Below are 26,215 nucleotides of genomic sequence, written 5' to 3' on the forward strand. Positions count from 1 at the left end.
GTAATTGGAGCGCCATGCTGTGTGTCAACTGTAGATTCTATGGGAGGAGACAGCTCCCTCGGGTGGCCAGCAGTGTCAGTGCAATCACAGGAAGTTGAAACCTAAGGGCGCTTGGTAACACAGGAGAGCATCACTGGAAGACAGGAATAAACTGCTGAGTAATTAGCACCAAGTGTCTTTATGCTGAAATAATTCACTAATTAGAAGTTAAATTACCAACACGGTGCACTATACACCCGGGAGGGCCTGGGTGAAATTCGCTGGCGTTGCAATCGATAGGTATGCATAAACAACTGTTTGAATCGTATTTTATTAAATAGGGGCCCTGTCTAGCAATGGTAGTACGTTGCTGCTCAGTCAGCTAAAATCACACAGATTTTGTTTATTTACATTTGTTCATCATTTGTTTAATACTTAGGTGTGGGCTGATGCTGCCCAAATAAGAAATAAAAATGAATGTCCATTGCAGCACGTTTTATAATTGTGTATTTTAGGGAAAGCTTTTCGGGTACCGGTTTACCTGAAGGTAAACACGTAGAAAAACAGTTCTCTCTACTATGTATGTATGTATGTATGTGTGTGTGTGCGTGTGTGTGTGTGTGTGTGTGTGTGTGTGTGTGTGTGTGTGTGTGTGTATATATATATATATATATATATATTATATATATATATATATATATAACTTGATGCTAATGTATATCGTTATGTTGCGTGCCACATGTCGATCAAAAAATAATATCGCCACTTGATAACGTGCTTTTATTTAAACGCAGTCACACGCAGAGTTTAAGGGGTGGTTTCCATTGATTATTGAGAGGGTTGCGGTGTGGCTTCTATTGTTTAAAACGCCCGCTGTATTAACACACCAGACTGCCCATGTCAAGGTTTTTGAATTTAAACAGTATGAAAAAAATGTGCATTATATGCATTTTAATAATAGATATTTGCGTAACAGACTATGTTTTATTGCATCGTGGCGTAGGCTACTGCAGACAGGGTTACAGGTTTTGAAAATAACATGTTGCAGGAACACATTTTAAACTGCCTTAATAACTAACTAACAAAAAACAAAAACGTATAAAAAAACATAAACAAGAAATGTAAAAAATAACATAAACATTTACACATTTAGACATTTGTAATTTTTTCAACAAAAGAGGACTAAAGATACCGAAATGTACATACTATACTAAGGAAATGCAACACACACACACACACACACATACAGATATATATATATATATATATATATATACACACACACACACACACACATTTTTAATAATTTATTGTCAGGTTTAAAAATGTCTCCGTTTTTGTTTTATTTCTTTTACCAGACCTAACATATTCTATCAAGAGGATGTCTGTATCTGTGATAATAAAATGGGGCGGACAAGAGTACTCGATAACTACACTGTCAGATGAAGACACAGTGCTGGACCTTAAGCAGTCTATAAAAACCCTAACAGGAGTTCTTCCTGTCAGACAAAAATTACTGGGGCTTAAAGTCAAAGGTAAGAAGCATATAATTAAACTGCTTTCAAGGTGCTGACTAATATAGGTACTAGCAGATAGGTATGAAAACATATCTGTTTATTTACTGGCATTACTACTAAAAGATAATTGATGGCTGTATTCTGTGAAAATCTATTTCAATCCATATTGCTGCATCCTATGTTAATGATTATTTTGTATCCCTAGGCTATGTGTGCACATTTTTACAGTAGCTGCCTCTTAGACATGAACATAGGCACGACATACATGTAAAATACTGATGCAGTAATAATAATAGTAAAGTGTGCTTGCCTGTGTTGAATATTTCTGCTGTTTCAGGTAAACCTGCAGAAGATGATCTTAAACTGGGCACACTTAAGTTGAAACCAAATACAAAGATCATGATGATGGGTAGCAGAGAGGAGAGCTTGGTAATTGTTTGCAAACTTTTATTCAAGATTTTAAATGACGCTGGCATTTGTTAATGTGGTGTCTAGGCTAGATCTCAGGTATGCATGTATTCTGTATTTCAGGCCTGGCACTTGTATGATTTGAAAGTACAAAATAAGTCATTGTTGTTTTGTAAATAGCATGTTAGCAACCAAGTTGCATAGCTGAATGCAATCTGAAACAATAACATCCAACAGTAAAAACAGGTTTCATATGTGTGAATAGTTTGGTTGTTAGCAACTGGCTAAACAAAGTTTGTAAGGTGTATAACAGAAAGACCAAAGGCTGCTTTGCGGCCACTGTCTGCTGTGAGCTGCAGATTGTTCAGGACCTTGGGGATGAAGCTGCTTTTTTGTTATCATTCATTGTGAGAGAAAAGGCTGAAACATGGTGGGTTTTATCCAAGAGTCCCTTAAAAACACAAGTTCTGCATATGCATGCTGTTGAGTCTGCTTTAAAACTACTTCTTGCATTAAAACACTTATTTCAGGATTTGCCTCTTTTTTTTTTTTTTTTTTTTTTTTGTAATCCTTAAGGAAGATGTTCTGGCTCCTCCACCTGAAAACGAAGATGTCGTCAATGATTTTGATATAGAAGAGGAAGTTATAGAAGTAGAAAACAGGTTTGTTTGAAATTAGCACCATGTCTGATTTTTTTTTTTTTCCAGTGGACTGGAAAATGACTTTCTACAAACACAGGTTCAGTAATGTAGGGTGTTTATTTTCTTAGTCATGCTATTAACAAAATATATCCACAAATGATACCCCTTTGTTGTTCTTTACAAATTCTTGCTGACTTCATTTTTGCTTTTTAGAGAAGAAAACCTGGCAAAAATAGCCCGCAGAGTTAAAGAATATAAGGTGGAGGTTTTAAACCCACCTCGAGAGGGCAAAAACCTGCTTGTATTAGATGTGGACTACACCCTGTTTGGTAAGTATTCTTAGTCATGCACATCTGTATTTACACTTAGTGTAAACTTGCCATTTAAATGGAACATATTAAATTAAGTAGTCTATTGCTCACATGTTACACAATGCAGTTTGCAGACTACTTCAAGAAATTACTTTTGAAGAGTTTCTTTCTCCTCATTTTTTCCAGACCACAAATCTTGTGCGGAGACTGGGTTAGAGTTAATGAGACCGTATCTTCAAGAGTTTCTCACGTCCGCGTATGAAGACTATGATATTGTTATCTGGTGTAAGTCAGTTTAAAAAAAAAAAAAAAAAAAAAAAAAACACTCCTTAAATGTTCTACCGTACCCTATACAGGTTAATAAAGTAATGTGACCTGATGTTTATTGTTTCATTTTATAGCTGCTACCAGCATGAAGTGGATTGAGGCTAAAATGAAAGTAAGTTTTCAGTCATTGGATTTAATTATCTAATTGAATGAGAACCTTTGAGTTTTTTGTTAATACCCACATAAAAAAGACCCACACTCTAGAAGGCTTTAATATATATATAAAAAAAAAAACTAGTTTTTAGAGTTGTTATCTAACTTGCCAACATTTCAATCTTTCTTTTAATGATATCGTATTTCCATGTCATACAAAATAGTGCTTGGTTTATTTATTGCAAAAACACATTTGCTGTGTTGTGTGCATGCAGTAGATGGCATGCTGTGCCTGTCTCAGTTGTTTTGGCAGCAGTATATTGAGATCAGTTTAAATATACATATTCTAAAATCTGTGTATTGTCTTTCAGGAGCTGGGAGTGACAAACAACCCAAACTACAAGATAACCTTCATGCTAGACAGTGCTGCTATGATCACTGTGCATACCCCTAAAAGAGGTGTGGTGGAGGTGAGTACCATTTACAGGACACTGTTTAAAACGCAAGCTATTGCCGTCACATTTCCATCAGGTAACCCAATCTCTATACAGCGAGTTTGTCCACACCTAGCAATACATTACAATTTACTGTATTGTTTGAAATATCTCCTGACATTTCACAACATTTTCACTACTTTTAAATTGCTGCCAATTATACACTACCAATTGCTGTAAAATAAGTAGGTGAAAAGATTGCTCAGTGTTGCATTATTCTTTAGGTTAAGCCTCTGGGTGTAATATGGGGCAAGTATGCAGAGTTCTATAACAAGAAAAATACTATCATGTTTGATGATATTGGAAGGAACTTTCTGATGAATCCACAGAATGGACTAAAGGTAAGAGCTCTAGCAGTCAAACCAACTCCATGTGTATTACCCTTTTTATATCGGTATATCTTTCTTTTCTAAGAAGTCATGAACTAGAAAGTAAGGGAGTGTTTGAGTGCTTTTTATGTTCTCTGTTTCGTAACTATCAGTCTGTTTTGCTCTGAAGCTGACATTTAATTTGATTAAAAATGTATTCAATTCTGTTCCTTCCGTATATTTAATAAGTATGCAACTAAAAACTAATTCGTTTTCTGTCATTTATTTTTGTAGAGTTGGACATTAGGGGAACTGCAGTTTTATTTAACGTGCAACAAAATATATGACCATTATTTAAAAAGGCCAATTTCTCATTTTTAATTGCAGTAAAAGTAATCCGCGCTCAGATTTCAAGTGTGTTCTTTTTCCCTTCTAGATTAAACCCTTTATGAAAGCACATTTAAACCGTGAAAAAGACAAGGAGCTTCTCAAGCTATCCCAGTATCTCAAAGAAATTGCAAAGCTTGAGGACTTCTCAGAGCTCAACCACAAGCACTGGGAGAGGTGAGGAGGCATTCCATCTATTGTAACACTAGTCTATCTAACTAAAGATTTTCTCTTGTGATAGAACTGCATTGCAAGGGTTAGTCAGTGCCAGCAATTCAAATGTTTTTACACCAAAAACACATGGTCAGAGTTTGCAACATAACTGACCTAGTGATGGCAGGATCGTTTTAACTGTAAGATAGATTTCAATATCACTTGGACTGAGTTATTATTGATTTCATTCACAGGTATCTTTCAAAGAAGCAAAGCCAATAGAACTTATCAGAGATGACCCTTTTGTGGACCATTACTTACAGGGAGTAGTGCTGGACACTGAAAAAAATGCCCAGAAAAAGAATGCCCAGGGATTCCCTGCATTCTCTTCTGCTGTACACGAATACAAGCAGGAACACATGTTTTATCACAGACACAGATCCTGAAGGATTTTCTGCCTATATGTTTTTCATTACTCTGGACAATATCAGCAATGTCACACAAACTTGCCTGTATATTTGAGTTACAGGTAACCAAATATATTTACATCCCAATACATTGATATTGTTACCAGTGTAAAGACATCATTATGTGCCCAAAGGAAATCCCCCCAGCCAGAGACACACACACACATGTGCTGGAGTACTTAAAATACAGTAATATGGTATAAAGTTGTCAATTATACAGACTTTAAATAGAAATTTATCTCAATGGCTTTATTGGTAATCAAAAAATGTGTTACCCTGACAAGTCTGCAGAAATTTTCTACTAGTAATTGTTGCCAGTTGATGATACAGTTTGAATTGCCAGTACCTTTTTTTCAAAGGTAAACACTTCCTATTGTTGGTACATTTTGACTTTTTTTTTTTTTTTTAAACCAATTGTTATTGTTGTTATACTGTTATCATTTTGCAAGTGGAATTCACCCAGTAAGGCCATCAGAATTGATAGCCAATTTTACTCGTACTTTGGGTAGATATTTATCCGTAAAGAGTTGAAACAATAAGCTGTAAAGGGTTGGTAATCCTGACTGAGTTTAGAATATGGAGTTCTGTTAAAATACACTTTTTTGAATCAGTAAGATGGCGGATCAGGGTTGTGTAATTTAAAGATGGGAGATTGTTTGTGTCTCGTTCAGATTTCATTTGTTATTGGTTTACAAAAAGCCCTTTTTATGTTTTTTTGTTTTTTGTAGCCAAGTTTGAGTTTATTAAAATAATAGTATTTTGTCTATTTTTGTAAGACCACACAGTGGATTCCAGCAGATTTGTGGTCAAGAATTAAATTATTAAAACATATTTGCAAAAGAACCCCTGGAACCTAGGGATGTCTGGGTTTTTGCCTTAGAAAGAGGCTCCGGTATCCAGCATCCTGTCTGTATTTACTGCCCCCATCTCCTCACCTCAGTATATACCTTGATACCACACCTCATGATGGATCATTGACTCTCCACTCAAGATAATTTCTGTCAGTACTGTAACCTGCCCAAACACATCCTACCTAGGCTGGAAAGACACACGGGCTGTTGATAAAGCAGTTATGGCCAAAAGTTTTGCATCACCCTAGGAGAGATATATGTGAACATAATTTAGGTGTTTTATTTAACATTATGTAATCAAAGAGACTACAAAATGATATAGCAAAAGTACCGGAAGCCATAATAGTAGTACAGTATTTCATATCGGATTTTGAAATGTCACGTTTTTATATTTTTGCCAGTATATGGAAAACTACAATGTGGTATGTGATTCAATATGTTAACGTAACATTGTTCAGCAGGTTTAATTAGATACATTTCTATAGGGTGATGCAAAGCGTTTGACCTTAGCTGTGCATATGCATCTACTGGCCTGCTTGTGCATTATGTATATGGCTCCATATGTCTGGTATAAATGTCCGGTATTTGGCTAATCCTGTTAGCTGGGATGCTGAACTGTACTGTATGTTCTTTTGGTGTAATTAAGTGATTTACATGAGCATCCTTCATCTGTAATGTTAAACATTCAATCACAATATCTAAATATCCTTTAACGAAACATCTTAGAACAGTAGACAAAAAAAAACATTGTAATTGGACTAAGGTGTTTTGCTTGTTTGTTTTTAATGTCACCAAAGCTGCAGTTTCCCTTTAAACATATCTTTCATGCTGTAGGTTTTTGTTGATATGTATATATATGTGTGTGTGTGTGTGTGTGTTAGTGTTTAGCATATGTCTAACATGAAAGATTTCCAAGAGTTGCTAATCTTGGATATGCCATATGCTTATATGAAGAATTGTTCATTTGCAGCGCACTGTGACTGATTATTGCCCAGGCGTGTCTCTGTGTTGTTTTGCGTTATCTGCTGTCTGATGTGTTCAGATTCCTAAAGGGAACAGATGGTTGGTGTAAATAATAAATGAGCCTTTTTAAGTAAAATGTCTTGTGTTGCATTATTGAATAACAACGCTCACAATTGTGAGGTTCAGCTCTCTCGCAACCAAGAAATAGTATGAAAGCAGAGATGTTTTTAACAAAAGTAGATTTAAAAAAAATAAAATAAACGCATCAGTACAATTTTATTGTACCTGGCAGTTAAGGCTACCTTTATTAGTTCTCTGTAGTAGTTCATGATTGCTAATGACTGATATAGTGAAAAAAATACATCATTTTCTAAATTTGCAGCTCTTCATTTCAAACTGTAGACTGATTTGATATGTTGACATTATTTTAAATAGTTTTGCTATTCTGTTATTAGTCTTTTACTCTTTTGAGGCACCTTAAATGCCCAAGAGCATTTTGAAAACAGCTGTACATTGATGCTCAGGCATCCAGAAGTTTGTTTTGTGCATCATCTTATCTATCAGCCCACCATATAGATTTTTAACAGCAAACATGTTGCTGCTTGAAAATATTCTGCACTGCATTTTATATATATATATATATATATATATATATATATATATATATATATATATATATATATATATATATATATATATATATATATATGCTGTGAGTCAGCATTTTGCTAAGAGCTATGTAAATCATACTGGTATTGCAACCATAAGTGATTGACAAGCTTTAAAAAGATACTGGTCATTTAGTTTTCTATAGATCTTGCATTTTTCCAACATAAAACCATATTTTGTGGATAAAGGTGTTGAATAGCTTTATTTGACTACACTGGAGTTTGCTGTTTTCTAACTCAATTTTCATAAGTGCACTTTTCACTGACCACCTTACTTGTATTACTGTAGAAATCTTTAAAAAATCTTTAAAAAACTAAGTTGTATGTGATAACATTTGGTAAAGCCAGACACTCCCACATTACTTCATTGTTGTAGTCTAATGGTTGTCAATTAAACCATAGCTATTGTGTTTGTATCCCACATGTATTTACTTTGGCAGGTAAAGTGACACTGGGGTAATGTGCACCATGTCTAAATGATGGCTAGCGGCGAAATTGACTACAAAAGTCCTTACAGTGATGCTATTAATCACACAAGGGGAGTTATTGTTAGAACCAGAGTAAGGTATGTTGTTTTGACAGAGGAGACATATGTTGCCATTGATTTACAAAGGTAAGGTTACCCATGTAATATAGAATCTGAAGTACTGCTGCCATCGAAGCTATTGAGCGCAGACATCTGTTTATACAGCATAGATTCTTCCATCTCCTTCACAGATAAGAGGGCTTTTTGAAATTGTGAAGGAAATCTCTCCTCTTCGATCTTGAACAATGCTCAAGAGTTGCAATAATGTGCTTTTAATTTAAAAAATTTAGAAAAACCGACCCCTGAGGATTAACACAATCGTTAGCATACTGAGTTCCCCAGGCAAACTGACAAATTGCCAAAGCCATTAAAGATAAAGGAAATACAAGCAAGGGGGGATGTTGTCACTGGAAGTTGACTTTTCAAAAGACAAGGGGTAGTTTATAAAAAATATTCCCCCATTTGGCCTGTTTTCTGAGACTGGGTTTTTTTTACACTCATTTTACACTGCGTTGTAATAAACTGATTTCTCTTGTTCATAAACATCTTTTTTTTTTTTTTTTATATAAATGCTTCAACTTAAATGTTACCCATAAAGATTCATCTATGTAAATAAATTAAAAGCTGACTGAGTTTTGTACTAAGACTAAGTCATTTAACATCATATAGATTCAGATTGATATACTAGGTAGTTTTGGAGGGTTTAAAAATGCAGGCAGATATACTACAAAGCTTCACTTTAGTAGGCAACTATGACTATTTGAACAAAATTAACAAGCCATGTCAAGTACGTCTATAAAACAGCTCTCCATTCAGGACAACTGTTAAGACAAATTTGACAGAGGGTGTTTCAGGGGAGACAGGCTGTGCCCAGCCAAGATTCAGAAAACTCACCAGGATTCTAAATGCAACAAGCTGTTCCATAATCTGTGAGCCAATGGAATGAGTAGATACTGAATCTGAGCTTTTCCTCCAGTGCACAGTTGAAATGACCTTTCTTATAGGGGTAATGTAAACAATGCTTTAAAACCCATTTTATTTGCAGACTTCATTTTCGTTTTGCCTGGCTTTTGGACAATTTATCCTGCTATCAGACTACTGTATACATTATTAGGACGACACCTGTACCTCAGTCAATTGGGGTCAAATACTAATTACTGTATAATTAAGGCTTTATAATTAAAGCATCCAATATAATTTAATTATATTTTGTATATAATATGCAACTTTTGTTTTGTGGGAACTCTATTTTTTAGGCAGTGTGTATACACCACAGGGGATAACTGAATGAATGACATGATCTTGTGCCTGGGGAAATAACATCTTTTGAAACGTCATCTTTCGTTAATTAACTGCGCTCTGTCAAAAAGTAGCCTGTATTAGCATTTTTTACTGCAAGCTATATTTTACCTAGATGATCCATCATGTCTGTTCAACTTTCAGTCCATATTTGTAGAAACTAAACGATTAGAAAAGAATCCATAGTGTGCCATCTGTAATTATTTATAAAGTAAACAGCTATTCATGAACAACAATGCCTGCAATTATTGATACAAAACACATAATCAATACTGTAGTTTACCACAAGAGGGTCAGTGGCACAATGCTAAAAAAGTTGCTTGCCTTAATATCTTTGGAGGGTTCCAATCTTGACCAGTTTATATTCAAACTGGCCTTACATGTCTAGAGGGTGCATAGAGTCACCTTGCTCTGTGTGGACCTATAGGCTTACCCACATGTCTGGTCTTACACTTGAACATTTCAAATATATGGCTCAAAAAAAATGTACAGTGTTACAATGGTGCTCTCAAGGATCAACATTGCAAAGATGAAATACATTTACTTTATTTTTGCTGAAACTACAACATGATAACTTTACACAACTTTTTAACATATACGTGTACTGTACTAATTTAAAATGTATCATTTTCATTATTATAGAATGATAAAGTATTTATAAAATAAATATATTTATAATAAAAAAAGAGTTATATTTTGATATGGATTACAGAGAAGGTAGACAGAGAAAAGGGAGTTAAAACTTCTACAGATAACCAAGGTATTTCTTCAGTTTGCTGTGCTTTTACCATTTTTACTTATGTGTTAAAAACACTTTATCATGGTATTTTTTATTTTTTTTATTTACAATGTTCTTGCCATGCTTTCATTGTCCTTTTACTATGGATTACTGCACTTTGCTATGGTTTTTTACCATGATACTACCATGGTTTATATATATGCGTTAATGTGTGGTGTAGTTATATATATATATAGTATATATATATATATATATATATATATATATATATATATATATATACTGTAGAGCAAAATTAGGCACCTGAACCAACAATTTAAAAATGTTACCCTCTGTCTGAAAGACTCTTTTACACACAGAGAATACAATTCCAAGACACATGTAAGTTACAACTGAAGCTCTTGTTGTAAGTCCTTGTCATCTTTAGTTATCAAAGTTTTGCAAGCACGGTGGCACCCATAAAATATCGTTCAATTGAAGTCACGAAAACCTGTTTTGTTATATTACAGTCACAGTGTCAAACTCCAAAAATTATACTTTCGCTGAAGGGTTCAATTGTCAAACTATAACTAGCCCAAATAAACACGACACATGTAAAAAGCATTCAGATATGAAGGTAATTATACATGTTTATATACAGCCTTTAAAATAAATGATATAACAAAGTTAAAATATATGCAACAAACAAATTCTACATATTAAAGAGCACTTATATTGAGGATCAGCTGATAAGTGGATACAATTAGTAGTAAGCAAATAATTGCATTATTGCAGTTAGCTGAAGTGACTTCTAAACACATGTATAATTTATTTAGCTACAGTATCAATATTGCAATTAATGTGTGCACGCAACAGTAATTCGCAATAACTGGCAGCTAACTTTCAGTACTATTGATTGCAAAAGCTAACCCTTCATTTAACCTCAGATGCATAATATAATAAAGGTGGCTTTGCACACAGTTTGAAGCATTACCAGCACAACAACACAAGCAACGTTGTATTTAAACTGGCACCTGTCAAATTGATAAATGACATCTTTGTCAATATGTCCTCAGCATGAGCATCAAGTTAGGAGTCACAATTTCTATATAGCTACAGTATCAACTCCAATGGGCAATAAAATGAGAACGTGCATGTTTCTTATATCACAGAATGTTATTTCTCCCTGTTACAAATACTAAAAAAGAAATTCCAAGTTGGCATTTTTATAGGAATAATATCATCATCATAATAATAATCACAATAATAATGTGATAGAAAGTATTTTATTTTTTATCCTGGACTTCTGCGATCTTGTCATACCGAATATGGCACAGTGCTTTTTGCCAACATTTATTTAAAACCAATACCATACAAATGTAACAAAACCTATGAAACATCCCAAAACTGTTTTACACATATAAAGGACTATTAATGGAACTATACAATACATAAATACATTAACAATAAAAATAAATACCTTGATACTATAAACAGCTTTACAGACTGCAGACCCATTGACACTCTCTCTATTACTACTACTTGGCTAAAGCTTAAAGTCCTTCTTTATACCAGGGGTGCATTGCAAAAGCAAATGTTTAAAAATATAACTTATCCAGCAGATTTTAAACACATCTGAGCAATTATTGATATTGTTTGACAATATTTTTCAGATACACAAAGGTTATCAAAATAAACACTACAGTGCATCGTATATAAAAATAATACAATGTGTTTATAATCTTTTGCATAATATTTTTGTTCAATTCTTACAACCATGACCTTAAATATTATACTGAAGCAATTTAAACCCAGCCTAGGTGTTAAAGATGATGAATTATTTGCATTAAACCAGCAATGGAATGTCAATCCAGGACCACAGCTGCTCATTCCTGTTACAGATTTTGCTATCAAAATTTTCTAAACAGTAACGTTTTAACACACATGCCTATTTAAGGCTTGCTCATTTTTCAAGTTGCTACTCTGCTACTCTGTGTAAAACTGTGCTCTATAGTTAGTCAACACTTTTATTGACCAGTTTAACAATCTTTTCAGTGTCCTATAGTAGATTATTTCATTAGTGCTTTTTTTTTCTTATCATAAAGGATGACTTCATCTAAAAAAGGTACCAGATTAGAAATGCATAACTAAAAGTGGTATGACTCAAGCACTGTAGTATTAGGTTTTGTTCATTTTGTGGTGGATCCCATATAGTTTGTCTGCTGGGTCAAAATTATTTTCCACTTGACTGCAAACTCAGTTACATTTCAACGAAAGTAAGTTTTCTTAACCCACATCAACATGATCATTGACTTTATCCTGTGAAACATATTCACTGCCATCAGCTTGACATAAGAGAGACAGGCAAGACAATGTATTACTGCTTGTACTGTCCAGTACTGGCACTGCCACAACAATACAGTTAATGTAGGCTATAGAAGTATTGTAATGGCTCCCTAATAGATTCTATACAGAAGTAGGATAAATTACCACAGTAATGTGAATCTAATTGTAATAGACTGGATATAGAATAGAATAGATATATTTAAAAAAAATCAACATATTGACATTCTATATGCATAAAAACAAAGTTATATTAAGTGCTCAGTCCTTTTACTTGCTACCCATTAATAGGACTGAATTATGCACGTTGCAAATGTCAAACCAGCTGTTTGAGACTTTGTTTTGTTGGAGAAGTTCGTTGAAGGGAAAGGAGGGATTGCGTATCCTATCGTTGTCAGTTACTACCTTCCAGTACAGCGTGCCCTGGATAAAATAGATGGAACTGGTTGTGTAAGGGTAATAGACAGAGTCTATATTCCCAATTGGATGATCTCCAGGAGTCGTAGCAGGGAACACATCAACGATCTGCTTTGGGTATCCACTGAGCTTCTGTTTCAGGTCAACACTGAACGCTGTCACCTTAACAGGAGAGGAGACAAAAGCTGGATCATTTAGTGATAGTCTTGAAGGAACTGAAGCCAGTGTATCAATAGCCTTATGTCACTATACAATACTTATAAAAATGCTTATAGAAATATAAGCCTCTTATGAAGTTATTGCATGGTAAGAACACAGCACGATTTCACCCTATTCTGTGATAATGTGAGGTTTAAGGCTATTAAATCTTATTTTTATTCAATTTGTTTCTTAAAACTGTTACCAGACTTTAGGGGTCTCAGTGATTGGGATGAGGTCACAAACCGTTGACAAGAAGTGACTCAAACTGAGGTGAAAACAGTGAAGGCAAGGTAGAAAATAACTGTGGCTGAAGTCACTTCTGCTTTCAGGTATTACTACAGTTTTCCTTTTTATTCTGATGGGATTCTTAGCACCACACGGTGGCCGACTTTGGTAACTGCACTATATATTGAACCGTCAAAGTTTCTCCAAATGGGAACCATTTTGCATTGCTCTGCTATATGGGTTTATGATAAGGTTGATGATAGTCCGCACCACACTCCACCATGTGATTTGTCCTAACTGACACTGCCAGTCTCAAAAAGAGAAGGGATGAGCATGGAGCCTGAACTGCTCTCTCTGCCCCTGAGCAGGTCACTCCAGGTTTGAGGCATGTTTGTGGGGCAATGTGGGAAAGCTATCCCTGCCAATCCAGACCTATCCATCAGCACAAACATTAATTGCCTAGATAAATAAAGTAGATCCTACTTACTTGGGATCCCCTGAAGAAGTAGATGTTGCGATCCCTTTGATCAAAGAATGCAGTGTCTATTGGGCTAGGAGCTCCTGGGAATCTCTCAGAAATCAACTTGGGATATCTGACTCCTTCAGGATCTTCAGTGAAGATCATGTCGTTGTCAGGGTCATAGCGCCAATACTGTGTACCTGCAGGACACCAAAGCAGCAACACATTCATTGCCACAGTCCCTTCATACGTTTCCATTCCTTTGGGTTTAAAATGCCTTTAATGCAATAAACAATCAATATGGTGAAGCATTTATATAGTGTAGCTTAATACTTAATGATGACTTTAGCTCATCTTAGAATGTAGCTTCAGTTTTGTTATGTGGATGTACCTTTGAAAAAGGGTGGGGTTGGGGGGGGGGGGGGGGGTGGGGGGGGGGGGGGGGGGGGGGGGGGGGGGGGGGGGGGGGGGTGGGGGGGGGGGGGGGGGGGGGGGGGGGGGGGGGGGGGGGGGGGGGGGGGGGTGGGGGGGGGGGGGGGGGGGGGGTGGGGGGGGGGGGGGGGGGGGGTTGGGGGGGGGGGGGGGTGGGGGGGGGGGGGGGGGGGGGGGGGGGGGGGGGGGGGGGGGGGGTGGGGGGGGGGGGGGGGGGGCGGGGGGGGGGGGGGGGGGGTGGGGGGGGGGGGGGGGGGGGGGGGGGGGGGGGGGGGGGGGGGGGGGGGGGGGGGGGGGGTGGGGGGGGGGGGGGGGGGGGGGGGGGGGGGGGGGGGGGGGGGGGGGGGGGGTGGGGGGGGGGGGGGGGGTGGGGGGGTGGGGGGGGGGGGGGTGGGTGGTGGGGGGGGGGGGGTGGGGGGGGGGGGGGGGGGGGGGGGGGGGGGGGGGGGGGGGGGGGGGGGGGGGGGGGGGGGGGGGGGGGGGGGGGGGGGGGGGGGGGGGGGGGGGGGGGGGGGGGGGGGGGGGGGTGGGGGGGGGGGGGGGGGGGGGGGGGGGGGGGGGGGGGGGGGGGGGGGTGGGGGGGGCGGGGGGGGGGGGGGCGGGGGGGGGGGGGGGGGTGGGGGGGGGGGGGGGGGGGGGTGGGGGGGGGGGGGGGGGGGGGGGGGGGGGGGGGGGGGGGGGGGGGGGGGGGGGGGTGGGGGGGGGGGGGGGGGGGGGGGGGTGGGGGGGGGGGTGGGGGTGGGGGGGGTACTGGGCATTTATGTTCCAGGTCCAGATATGAATAAAGGCATCAATGTTGGAGCTGGGGATACCCCTCCAGCCAATGTTGACAGGGAATGGGTCTCCATAGCGTGTCCTGTTACTTTTGTTTTCATACATCCAGTACCAGCTGGACCTGAAGAAGTAGGTGTTGAACCGGTAGATCCAATCTCCAGTCACACTCTTAGCTCTTCGAATCCAGTCGAAGACTGTGTTAAAGGGACCTTGGCAAATACCTGGAGAATATATTCAGTTTAGTAATTTATATATACTACGAACCCTTTTTTTAGCTGAGTGTGTTTCTTTTTATGTAATTTTGTCATGTACATTTAATCACCAACATAAATGATGGCTGACTGTGCATAGTATTGTACGCTACACAATCCAACAGTGCACCCATCATTGCTAAAATGTATGAAAGATATTTTTTACTTAATTTATGTGAATCTGAATCACATGATAGGATTATGGATGTTCTTTTCCAAGCTGACATGAAACAAATGGTTGCTGATGAGGTGGGTTTTTTTTTAGTTCAGTGTTTTTCAGCTAAGGATGACACCAGTTGTCTGTTGTAACGTGTTATCAATAGAACCTATTAATCAACTCTATAATGTTTTCGTATGGGTGAGAATGACTGTGTATCACATGTGTCTGAAAAAAGAGAAACCCCCCGCCATTCTCAAGAAATAAGAGAGAACAGTGAAAATAAAGTCTTTGTTCTTTTTTTCTTTCAGAAAGATGTCATTATAATAAAGAGTATTCTTTGTGTCCCTAAGAGAGTTTGAGACAAGGTGGGGGGCATTTAATATGAGTCAAATATTTTCATTATGACGTCAGAAATGGATTCTTTGATTCTTGGGGAGGTTGGGGACAGTATATATATATATATATATATATATATATATATATATATATATATATATATATATATATATATATATATATATATTAAGCATGATAAACAATGTTAAAAAACTCCAATCAAGAACTAGTATCTGCCACTGTGGAAAGATGTTTGTTGTAGTTTAGTGGCACACCCGCCTCTTTTACATACATTTCTACAGGAGAACTTACCATACAGGGCCTGCATCTCCTTTCTGTCTAGCCAGTTTATTTCCACGTTATTGTCTTGTGGAATATAATTAGGCTGCATTACCGATCCAGTGCGGTACTTGTGTGGCAACCCCAGAGCGTGTCCGATTTCATGGACGGCCACCTGACAGGGAGGGGACAAGTTTGTGTCACTGCAAAAGAGCAAACTGGCATGCTGCCTAAATGGATGTTTCCTGTTCTCAAAACTGCTGTGTACAGTTCCAGTTCATAATAAGGATCTGGTATTTCACATATAGTGTACCTATCACAATTTGTGGATACACTTCAATAATACAGGGTCATTCACATAGTTACCCTTTACTATATGCATTTAGCACACCGTTCTGTTACTGAGAGGATGAACTGTATACAATAACATGTTTAATGAGGAGATCTAACCAAGCATATCATTTTCTAGTAAGTACATGTGCTAAACAAGCCAACACAAGTGGAAGCTAAAGTAGGGTAAAGTACCAGTATTTTGAAGCGTAGCCCAATTTGTAAAAAAAACAAAAAACATTCTCATTACTGTACAAAAATGTGATAAAGCAAAGATTGCAAAGATTAATGGGCTTTAAAAAAAAGGGGGTTTTCTTTAAAGAAATGACTTAAATGGATAGTAAAATAGGGAAATGAAAATCAAGAAACTGACCTAAAGTGCAAGGCTTGTCGGAGTCATTGACCTTTTTTTCTGTTCTTATCAAGTGAATTACCTTATGTTATTATCAAGTGAATTACCTTTAGCAGACTGATTCCCTGGTCACTGTTTGTTCCGACAAAATGTTCGTCGTCATCAAAGTGAATGTCTGCTAGAGGGACAATACTGGATTCCTCAGATATGTTTTCAGGGGCCCTGTTGACCTCCATGCCAGTGTTTCAATGTATTCTGCATGACCTGATAAGGGAAAACCTTTGTAATGCTGGCTCTTTAAACATAAACTGTGATCACCAATGCAATTTTTTTTTTCCTCCAGGCAAATCCAGGCATTTGCAGAAAGCACATCGACTATCTGACCCTCTATCCATCTCTCAATATCATTTTAACCTCTCTCTGTGCACAGCTGCTCAGTCAATCTTTTTCCTAACTGGCTAATTACCAAGTAAGTTGTGATTTGCAGTGCAGTCGCATTCCCATGCTTTTATTCAGCAGGTGAGAACTAGCTCTTTACCTTCAGCACCCAGGGTGGAGACCAAAGGAGAGGAGAGAGAGAGAGAGAGAGAGAGAGAGAGAGAGAGAGAGAGAGAGAGAGAGAGAGAGAGAGAGAGAGAGAGAGAGAGAGAGAGAGAGAGAGAGAGAGAGAGGACATGCCAACTGATAATATCGAGGTTTTTTTTTTTTACAAGTTGGCATTTTCACCAGAGTGAATGCTAATGAGTATTGTCATTTTTTTTTTTTTTTTTTTTAAAAAAAGCATCTACAGTTCTTCTTAAACTGAAATACAGTGAAATTAGATCCAGCTAAGGAGCCACAACAAGCATAATATCATTTTTTGCTATGATGTGCATAAGAAATGTTATATTTTTGCTATGACTCGCATCAGTTATGTGGTATAACACAAGTTATTTTGTGCTAAGCGCAAATAACATGGTTTTATCTATAAAAATGTATTCTCCCTCAAAATTTAGGTTTTTCACTAGGTCTTTATATAACAGCACCTTAAGTGTTTGGAAAATTAATTTTTATCCAAAAGTTTAACAGTTCTGTAAATTATAATTAGGAACTCAGCTCTAATTTCAGTTCTGTTTTAGAAATCAGGGAAAAAGTTAGCTGTGTAAGTGCTACACCGCCTTCCCAGCCAATGTGGCAAGACAGGACTTTCCATGTCACTGAAACAAGGTCAACTATGAATCTCGCGTCATACAGGTTTCTCTGTTTGTACTCCTGGGCATTGGTAACCTGAGGCTGGTTGGCACTGTTGTGTGTTGCATATGATTTATCTCTAACAAAATCTGTTCTCTTGTTTAGTTGTAACAGCTGCTTTGTTTTCCTTGGATCAGCGGAGACAACATGTTATAGCAATTACACTGAAATCTGTTACCAAATGATTTCCTCTGTTAGGACACCTTGCTCAATTAGCTATGCATAAAATAGTTTGTGTGTGTGCGTGTGCGCGTGTGCTTGTGTGTGCGTGTGTGCGCGCGTGTGCGTGTGTGCGCGTGTGCGTGTGCGCGTGTGCGCGCGTGCGCGTGTGTGCATGTGTGCGTAGCAGGTACACGCAGTAATACTACCAACTGGATATGTGAATCTTTTGTCTATTGATGCAGTTTGTAATACATGTAATAATTTGTCATTTTTAAATCATTTTTTAATTCTGTTAATGGAAATAATCTGATTCCTCTGTAATATTTCTCAGTGGTTGATGTTAAACCACATGCCTAAGATACACTATACTAATATGTAATTTTCATCTCAAAGGCATACCTCTTTTTAGGTGCTGTGGTTTGTGGGTGGCTAATTTTGGTCCCCCAAGATAATTTTATTATATTCAAGTTTATGTGAATGATAGGGACATCTAGAATATGCTACCACCAAAGTTCAGACCGACCAATGTTCTACGGCATGCAGAAAATGTCAAGAGATTAAAGCAGTCCCTTTCCTAACATCTTGGTCATTGGTCATCAGTCATTGGGCTTGCTAATTCTTTTACTCACCTGTGCCGAAGCCAAGTTTGATGTCGATCTCGGAAGAGGAAGAGGTCAGATCCTCTACAAACTGCAGAAATGCGGAAAGCCAGCCTTAACACACTCTTCTGCTGTTCAATGGACAGGTGCATGCTATAGCCCTCCTCCATCAGGCGCCACTTCAGCGTGGACTTGCTGAAAGCCTGTTTGGTTCCGCTATCTCCAGCCAAGGTGTACACATCCGCCCATTTCCTCCTGACATGCTCCACCAGCTGGGACAGGAACCTCTTCTCCCGTATGGGTGCTGTCTCTGTTTCATTGGAAGCGAGCTCCGTGGTCGAGTTGGCCTGGGAGATGGTGGACGTCTCATTTGAAGCTGTTTCGTTGGAGCTTGCTTTGTGGTCTGGGACACCACAACGGGGTCGGTTCATGGCTTCTTTGGTTTGCTCGTCCAGGACGCCAGTGACCGGAATCCCGTTTTCCTTCTGGAAGCTCTTCAGGGATTCAATGTAGGCTGGGCTTTTGGTTGGTTTCTGTTCTATATCTTCTCAGAACCTAGATTGTGGTCTTCCCTCAGAAATCAGCTCTTTGGGGGCCTGATTCTCATCTATAGGCACGGGGACATTCTCAGAATCAAAATCCTCCCAACCGACAGGTTCAACATAACCATATTTTGTTAGGAATTCCTATAAAAACAAAAGCCAAATTATTAGAAAATTACATGGCAGATTATATCCAATTTGTAACAAAAGCCGAGCATGCTAGATATCTCATAACAATGCACTAATTGTACACTGCTGTGTTTTTGTGCTATTGTAGATGATCTTGTTATACTGTATTTCACCACATTTGTCAGTTTCACAGGCAGTTATAATTTTTGATGATTTAAGACCTGGAAATTATACAGGTAAAGGCTCTTTTATTCTCATAGTTCCTCACTGGATCTAAGAGTTTATCTTTATAAGGGCACGAAGGTTTACAAAGAGGTTTGCATTACTCTATTATGTAGTCAGTTTAAGAATTACAGCTGGTGGTATATGAACAAGACTCAGTACTACTGAACCACTGGTATAACACAACAGTATAATCTTTGCAAAATATCCTGCAATAGAGATCAGGCAGTGTGAAAATAAATTTAGCAGTGCATGGGATTCTGCGTTCTTTACTTTTATTCATTTAAAAAGTGGTGCTGTCTTTACGCTCCAGAATGAAATTGAAATGACAAAGCCTTACCTGCGCAGACTCGGGTGTCTGAATAAGCTGTGCTTGCCTTGAGGGCAGGTCCTGGATGTCTGAGTGATCTCGGCTGTGAAAGAGCTTTTCAGCCCCTGCATGTCTCACTGAGGTAGAGGACCAGGGCTAGGAAGACTCCAGTGTTTCTGTAGGTGAAGGGCTCCATCCTCACTCATGTGACTGACTGGGGCTGAGTCAAGAGGAATGCTCAGACATGAAGCGGATGAATCCAAAAGCCCTCAAGTCCTTCAGTAGGGCTTTTGCTTTCTAAGATATCTGGCTGTCAGGCTGCTATGTTTAATACCCCAGAGGAATTCTTTTCTCCTTCCTTTATCTTGTGACGTGTTGAGAGAGAACACCCACCTGGACAGGTTCTGGCTGTTGTCCTAATGAGAATAAAACATATATATATATATATATATATATATATATATATATATATATATATATATATATATATATATATATATATATATATATATATATATATATTTCTAATTAAAACTATACCATACCATCAATTTGTCATGGTTTTACAGTGCTATTGTTTTTGCACACTTTATCATATCCACCATATGTTTTATTATTCATTAATGGTATGCCACAGTAAAAAGAATAAAGTTATCTAACCCCTTAGTGGATAAATAAATAATTACTATATGCAACTAGAGAAATTGCAACTGGCACAAGAATAGAGAGCCCTGGAGTGATTATATATCACACGCCAAGCAAGATACAACTATCACTGATGCAATGCTTTACATATTAACACTAATCCAATTTGCTCAGCTGTTTAGCAGTTAGCTATATTATATTTTTATGTCAAGGGATTAAAGTGAAGGAAGTCTAAGGAGTTAATGTCCATGTTTTCTGGATGGGTGCACTGGTGCATTGGAAGTGTAATGTTTTCATTCACTTCACAATAGCAAGTGAATCTGATAGCCTTGCCTTTGTCCTTATTGTGAATTAATTGAACACATGTTACTGAACAGCCCTAGGTAAACCCTGGCTAGGTTCGTGACTGCTTGCTCTATAAAGGCACAAGCAATTAAGGACATAATGTGTGCGACTTGTTGTTTAATCACACTGAATCGCGCCTACAAGTGGCTGTATCAAAAACTGTGTGGATATTTAAGATGTTACTGCTATCAAACTCCATTTTAAGTCATATTTGCAGGCATTATTGTAAATCATTACTATATCTCCGATCACTGTGATGTCAAATACTACTAGTAAAGCTGCAGAAATTTGATGTTAAGGTCTTGTTTAGCTGTATTAGTTGAGGCTGTGGGTGGGGAAGCAGTAACATATTCATTCTGTGGTTACCTGATCCCCATCTCATTCATTAGCAAGAAGGGCTTTAGTTTCTCCTGTACTCAATTCTAAAATGATATTTCCTAAACAGATACTACAGAAAAGATATATTCAGAGTAGTTCTGGATGTACTAAAACTAAGGAATAACCCCTTCTGGGAACTTGTTTTAGAGGTCATCGATAATTTATAATAAACCTCACGGTCAATCAGGTTCTAAGCCAATGAGTGTCTCTCTTTTGAAACATAACAGAATGTTTATTCTAATGTCACTGCTCTCATTGTTAGTCAAGATGGCACAGACGGAATAGAGGCCTAATGAATTACAGAGAGGATGTGCTGGTAGCTATTATCCTTTTAATAAGAATGCCCTTTTCAGCACCAAAATATGTGACGATACAACTTTAAACATAGGGATAGCTGGTATAACTGATTATTAAACAAGCTTCTGTAAACATTTTTAACAGACACAACTGCTTTTCATTCTGATTGCGTTACATAATTACAGCGTTTCACACATACATTTTACTGGCTACTAAAATGGCACTGTATTTTAGAAGAATGGCAGCAACACATAGTTGTGAAATTCACTTAAAGCCACATGGATCATGTCTAATTTAGTTAATTAAGCAGTTATTGCTAGTTCCTATTTCCCCAACAGAAAATGACAATCATATAACATCAGAATTGCTGTCAATATGTGACTCCTGCTGGGGTTTGCCACCAGAGGGCATGAAGAATGAAAGTTTAAAAGCAGCCCTTGGCTGTGTTTTAGAGCAAAACTAATATAGCTTATGTTAACATTAGATTACAAGTAGTGATTTCAACAGTGATTTCAAGAAGCTGGTAAATCTCACCGTGTTGATATTACAAAATAATATGTTGTCCTTTTAAAAACGTAAATATCTGCTACCACACTAGGTTAAAATAATTGTAGCTAACCAAATAGTTTTATCTCCAGCATGCACATCCATTCAATATAGAAGCTTCAAATGTGTTGTCTTAAAAGACACACATGTTTTAGCTCACATGTATTTTGAATATAAAACATGCTATCTTGTACTCGGTTAAATAAATCTCAAATATTTGTCAGCCATGCTTTTTAGACCTGGGGAGTGAAGTTGTCCCACCACTGGCTTCTTTCCTTTTAATAACCAGTCAGCTGTTTCCCATATTGACTGACATGCTTTGGACCAGTAACATGCTGTGACCCAGAAGACACTGCTGCTGTGAAATGATCCAGGAAGTAAAGATTTATGGATTTATTTTATTAGCAGAGATTTAAAGAAAGCTTTCAGTTCACATGCCTTAATATCAGCTAGTCTATACTATTTTGCCTCTTAGGTAAGTTCACCTCAGCAGTGTTTTTAACTTCAAGGCATATCAGTCAGAAGCACCTACATGGTTATTGAAAAGAACGCATGACACAGAGGCTGGGGGAAATGACCAAGGTCCATAAGACTACCTGAAAGTAAGACACAGAGAAAGCACTCTCTTTAATCTACGATAGTGGCAGAGAGAATGTTTTTGAAATTTAAATGCATGTGTCAGATGTGAGCACATAATAAATGAAAGTGCACGACAGGTACGATTCCTGGGATTATTTTGTTAGCTTTAAACACTTGAAAGTTTAAGCACCTAATGTAGTTTGTCTCTCATCACCTGTAGGAACATGAGATTGCTGTTTGACGCGTGGAGATCCCTTCTGTCTCGTTACAAGTGCAGGTATTTTCTGACACGCAAAGGCTATAAAACTAATTGGCAGTTCCTCATCCGCACCCTCTCCATCAACAACATAAATGTATTTCTGAAAGCGCAATCTCCCCATGTGAATAGTACAATCCACCACGTCCACACAATCTTGACTTGAGCTGTTGTGTCTTAAAATAGTTTGAAAACACCTCCTAATGCAAGCTGCTTGAAAAATGGTGCGCAGGTATTAGGAAAACACTTTATTTTTAGTGCCATACATACATATTTAATTAATATGCAATTAACCATTTGCTGAAGTTTAGTTACTTGTTCATATCAATAGATATACCATGCATGTGTGTATCTATCACTTGACTGACATTTTAGCTCATATATTTCTTGAGAGTTAGTGGTGTGTTGATAGTATTCCATAAGTTATCCACACTAACCTAAATAACGCACATTTAAACCTAATGATTGCTATTCACAATCACATTTTCAAATCGTGGTGATAACATGAATAGGGTATTACAAAATTTACATGCCAATAGTTTTTTTTTCTTTTTTTCTTTATTTTTTTTACTGGAGCCGGAAATACACAAACTGGACATCTATTGGCTGTTTATTAACATGTAACTAAACTTCAGCAAATGGTTAATTGCATAGGAATGAAATACTTGTTTATGGCACTCAGAATAAGTGTTACTGGAAGAGTGTGTACATGAATGGGCAAAACCATGAACATCTCCCCCCTCATTTGTCTGTTATTTCTAGTAAAAGGGTAGCACAAAAAGACATTTCCACATGAGATGTGTTTTAGGTCTTTTTGCATTTGCAGCCTCTTCAGTATTGGAAACTATGGGCAAACTAATTTGAACCAGCTATGCAGCAGAAATGTTAAGGCTAAAAAAATTATCATTTGATTTAAACAGTACTCTACACCACTGTTTTAGAGTGAAGTCATTCTGCTGCTGCTGCTGCTGTGAAATGCATTTGTAAGAAAAAAAAATTCCTTCCATTGATTAAACTATTAAAATGTATGAATGAGCCTCTGTGGCATTTACCAATGCCCCATGAGCTGTTCATGTTTATGTTAAGTGGGTTTGCTATATATTATATATATATAATATATATATATAATATATATATATATACTATATATATGATTTAATCACTAAAACCAGTGAATTTAAAGTGAGAGGGCATTGATTCAACCCAACCTATGATCAAGAAACTAAAGTGCTCCATTGTGAACCCTGATGTCCACTGAACTGAATATACATTTGGAAACACAAACTCGTGTGAGGGTAATGATGTGGCCAGACCCTGTGGAACACCCCCACCCCGACCCCGAGACAGATTTTGCACAAATGGTCCACAACATCATGTTCAACATATAGTCAATGCATGTCCTTAATGTCCTCTAATGGCCTTTTTTACACTTTGTACAGTACAGTATCTCGCTTTTTATTAAAATGCTGTGTAATATACATTGTAGCAATGCCTTCTTCAGTGATGAATTGCAACACAGATCATGTTGTACTGTAGAATGCTGGTTTCCAGGAGTTAACTGGTTCCACAGCACTTAAGAATAGAAAGAACAGGAAAGGGATTCAGTTTCTGGGAGGGAGTGGATGAGAGGGAATGGTTTTCTCTCCCCATATTGGAATAGTCCTCTTTTCGTGAGCCACTCCGCATGGCTATCACAGATTCACTTAATTTATGAGGACGTGTTGCTATGACACAACAGAACATAAATCTGTCACTTGAAGCAAACCAATCAGTGGTACTGTATGCAGGTGGGTGTCAAAATATATAACAGAATATTACAGTATATTCCTCAGTACAACAGACTGCAGTACATGCCAGTTTCACATACATTTTAGCTGGACCCCCAACCCTCAATCCCATCCCCCATTCTTTTGCTAGCAACATGTTGAAAATGCATATGATTTGATATGACATTTATATGTCATATATAGATATGTGTTGAATATTGTGCATTTTGTATCTCACTCTAACTCCAAGAGAGGAAGCACAGCTCTCTGAATCTACCTTGAAACACCAGACTGGTTCAATGCAGACATGCCAATCCAATCGCATGCAGCCAATTCATAAACTGTGTCCTTCCTGCAACTCAAAGGAAAGATTTAATTAGTACTATTTGATTTAAATGCATTAAAGACTGAAGCAATGCTGCTGATGAGGGAAGCTGGATGCCAAAGCTAGCACAAGTTTATTACTTTGTGTAATAATTTTCTGAAGTGACACCAAAGAAAACAAAAGTTTAAACAATGAGATGCTGTCAAAACAGAAAGATTTCAAACTGTGAGCACTGTCACAAAGTAATAAATGTATTTATTGGACATATAATTATTGTTTTAATTGTAGGAGCATGATTTCAGCTGAAACTGATATGATATGTAATGTATTGCATAAATGACACCCAGAAATAAGACCTCTTTTTTATCTCACAATAGCTTTAATTTTGTATTTTGTATTGTACCTGTTTTCCTAGGAGCTGGCAGTTACAATGCAGTGGATTGAATGATATCAGACTGACAGTATTGCTGAGTAACAGCTTTTTTTAAAATAATACATTGTTGGAGCAAATAAATTTGATTTAATATATCTACATTGGAACAAAAACATTGCATGCAAAAATACATCATAATACCTGTCGTGCTTTATTGCCCAGAGCCACTGTATCTTGAGAATCTAATGTTTCCGGTGTATTCAGTAAGCAATTATAGAGATAATCTGATGACGTTTTGTTATAGAGCACATTGCTGAAATTATTTCAAGTAGTTCTTTGTGCAATTGTGAGATTAAATGGATTTTCTAAACACAGGTGTGTAGGTTTTAGGGTAATAATTTGGTAATTGTAGTATTTAGGGAGGCATAATCACATAGTGAAGTTCAAATAAATAACCTGGACTAGTTTATGAAAATCATATTGTAATATTGTGATGTCTTATAGATTAATGATAAATATAACTCAGTTTCCCACAATTTGCCAGGTTAAACTAATTTAAAAAAATCCTATTTAATATAAGTTAACACCACTTGATTACTTTACAATTGCATTTCTTGTGCCGTACTCTGCACCTGGAGCTGTGGGATTATATCTCACAATCTTTTAGCATCCAAGTGTTATTTGGGCATCCTTCATTCCAGAGTCTGTCATAATCTTTAAAACTGGCTAAAGGAAACAGTGGATATTTCTAGTTTGATCTGTTTTAATAAGGAGTGATTGCTGTCTTCCATTTACACAGTCATGTCTACCCACAAGCCAGTGTTAATGAATTATTAACATT

General features: G+C 37.7%; 1 protein-coding gene and 1 pseudogene across 1 annotated transcript; one reads left to right on the forward strand and one right to left on the reverse strand.

Annotated features, from left to right (window-relative positions):
• The first annotated feature begins 99 nt into the window (after window positions 1-99).
• LOC121324094 (ubiquitin-like domain-containing CTD phosphatase 1) lies at window positions 100-6,227 on the forward strand. The gene is made up of 11 exons (XM_041265557.1): window positions 100-279; window positions 1,338-1,514; window positions 1,834-1,925; window positions 2,481-2,566; window positions 2,759-2,874; window positions 3,043-3,141; window positions 3,258-3,295; window positions 3,648-3,746; window positions 3,995-4,111; window positions 4,515-4,642; window positions 4,873-6,227. Exons 2-11 carry the CDS (start codon window positions 1,361-1,363, stop codon window positions 4,898-4,900), a joined length of 957 nt encoding a protein of 318 aa, XP_041121491.1. The 5' UTR covers window positions 100-279; window positions 1,338-1,360; the 3' UTR covers window positions 4,901-6,227.
• Window positions 6,228-12,723: 6,496 nt separating this feature from the next.
• LOC121324868 lies at window positions 12,724-21,053 on the reverse strand (annotated as a pseudogene).
• Window positions 21,054-26,215: the final 5,162 nt, after the last annotated feature.

Source organism: Polyodon spathula, chromosome 12 (genome assembly GCF_017654505.1).
Source record: "Polyodon spathula isolate WHYD16114869_AA chromosome 12, ASM1765450v1, whole genome shotgun sequence".
NCBI classification, from domain to species: Eukaryota; Metazoa; Chordata; class Actinopteri; order Acipenseriformes; family Polyodontidae; genus Polyodon; species Polyodon spathula.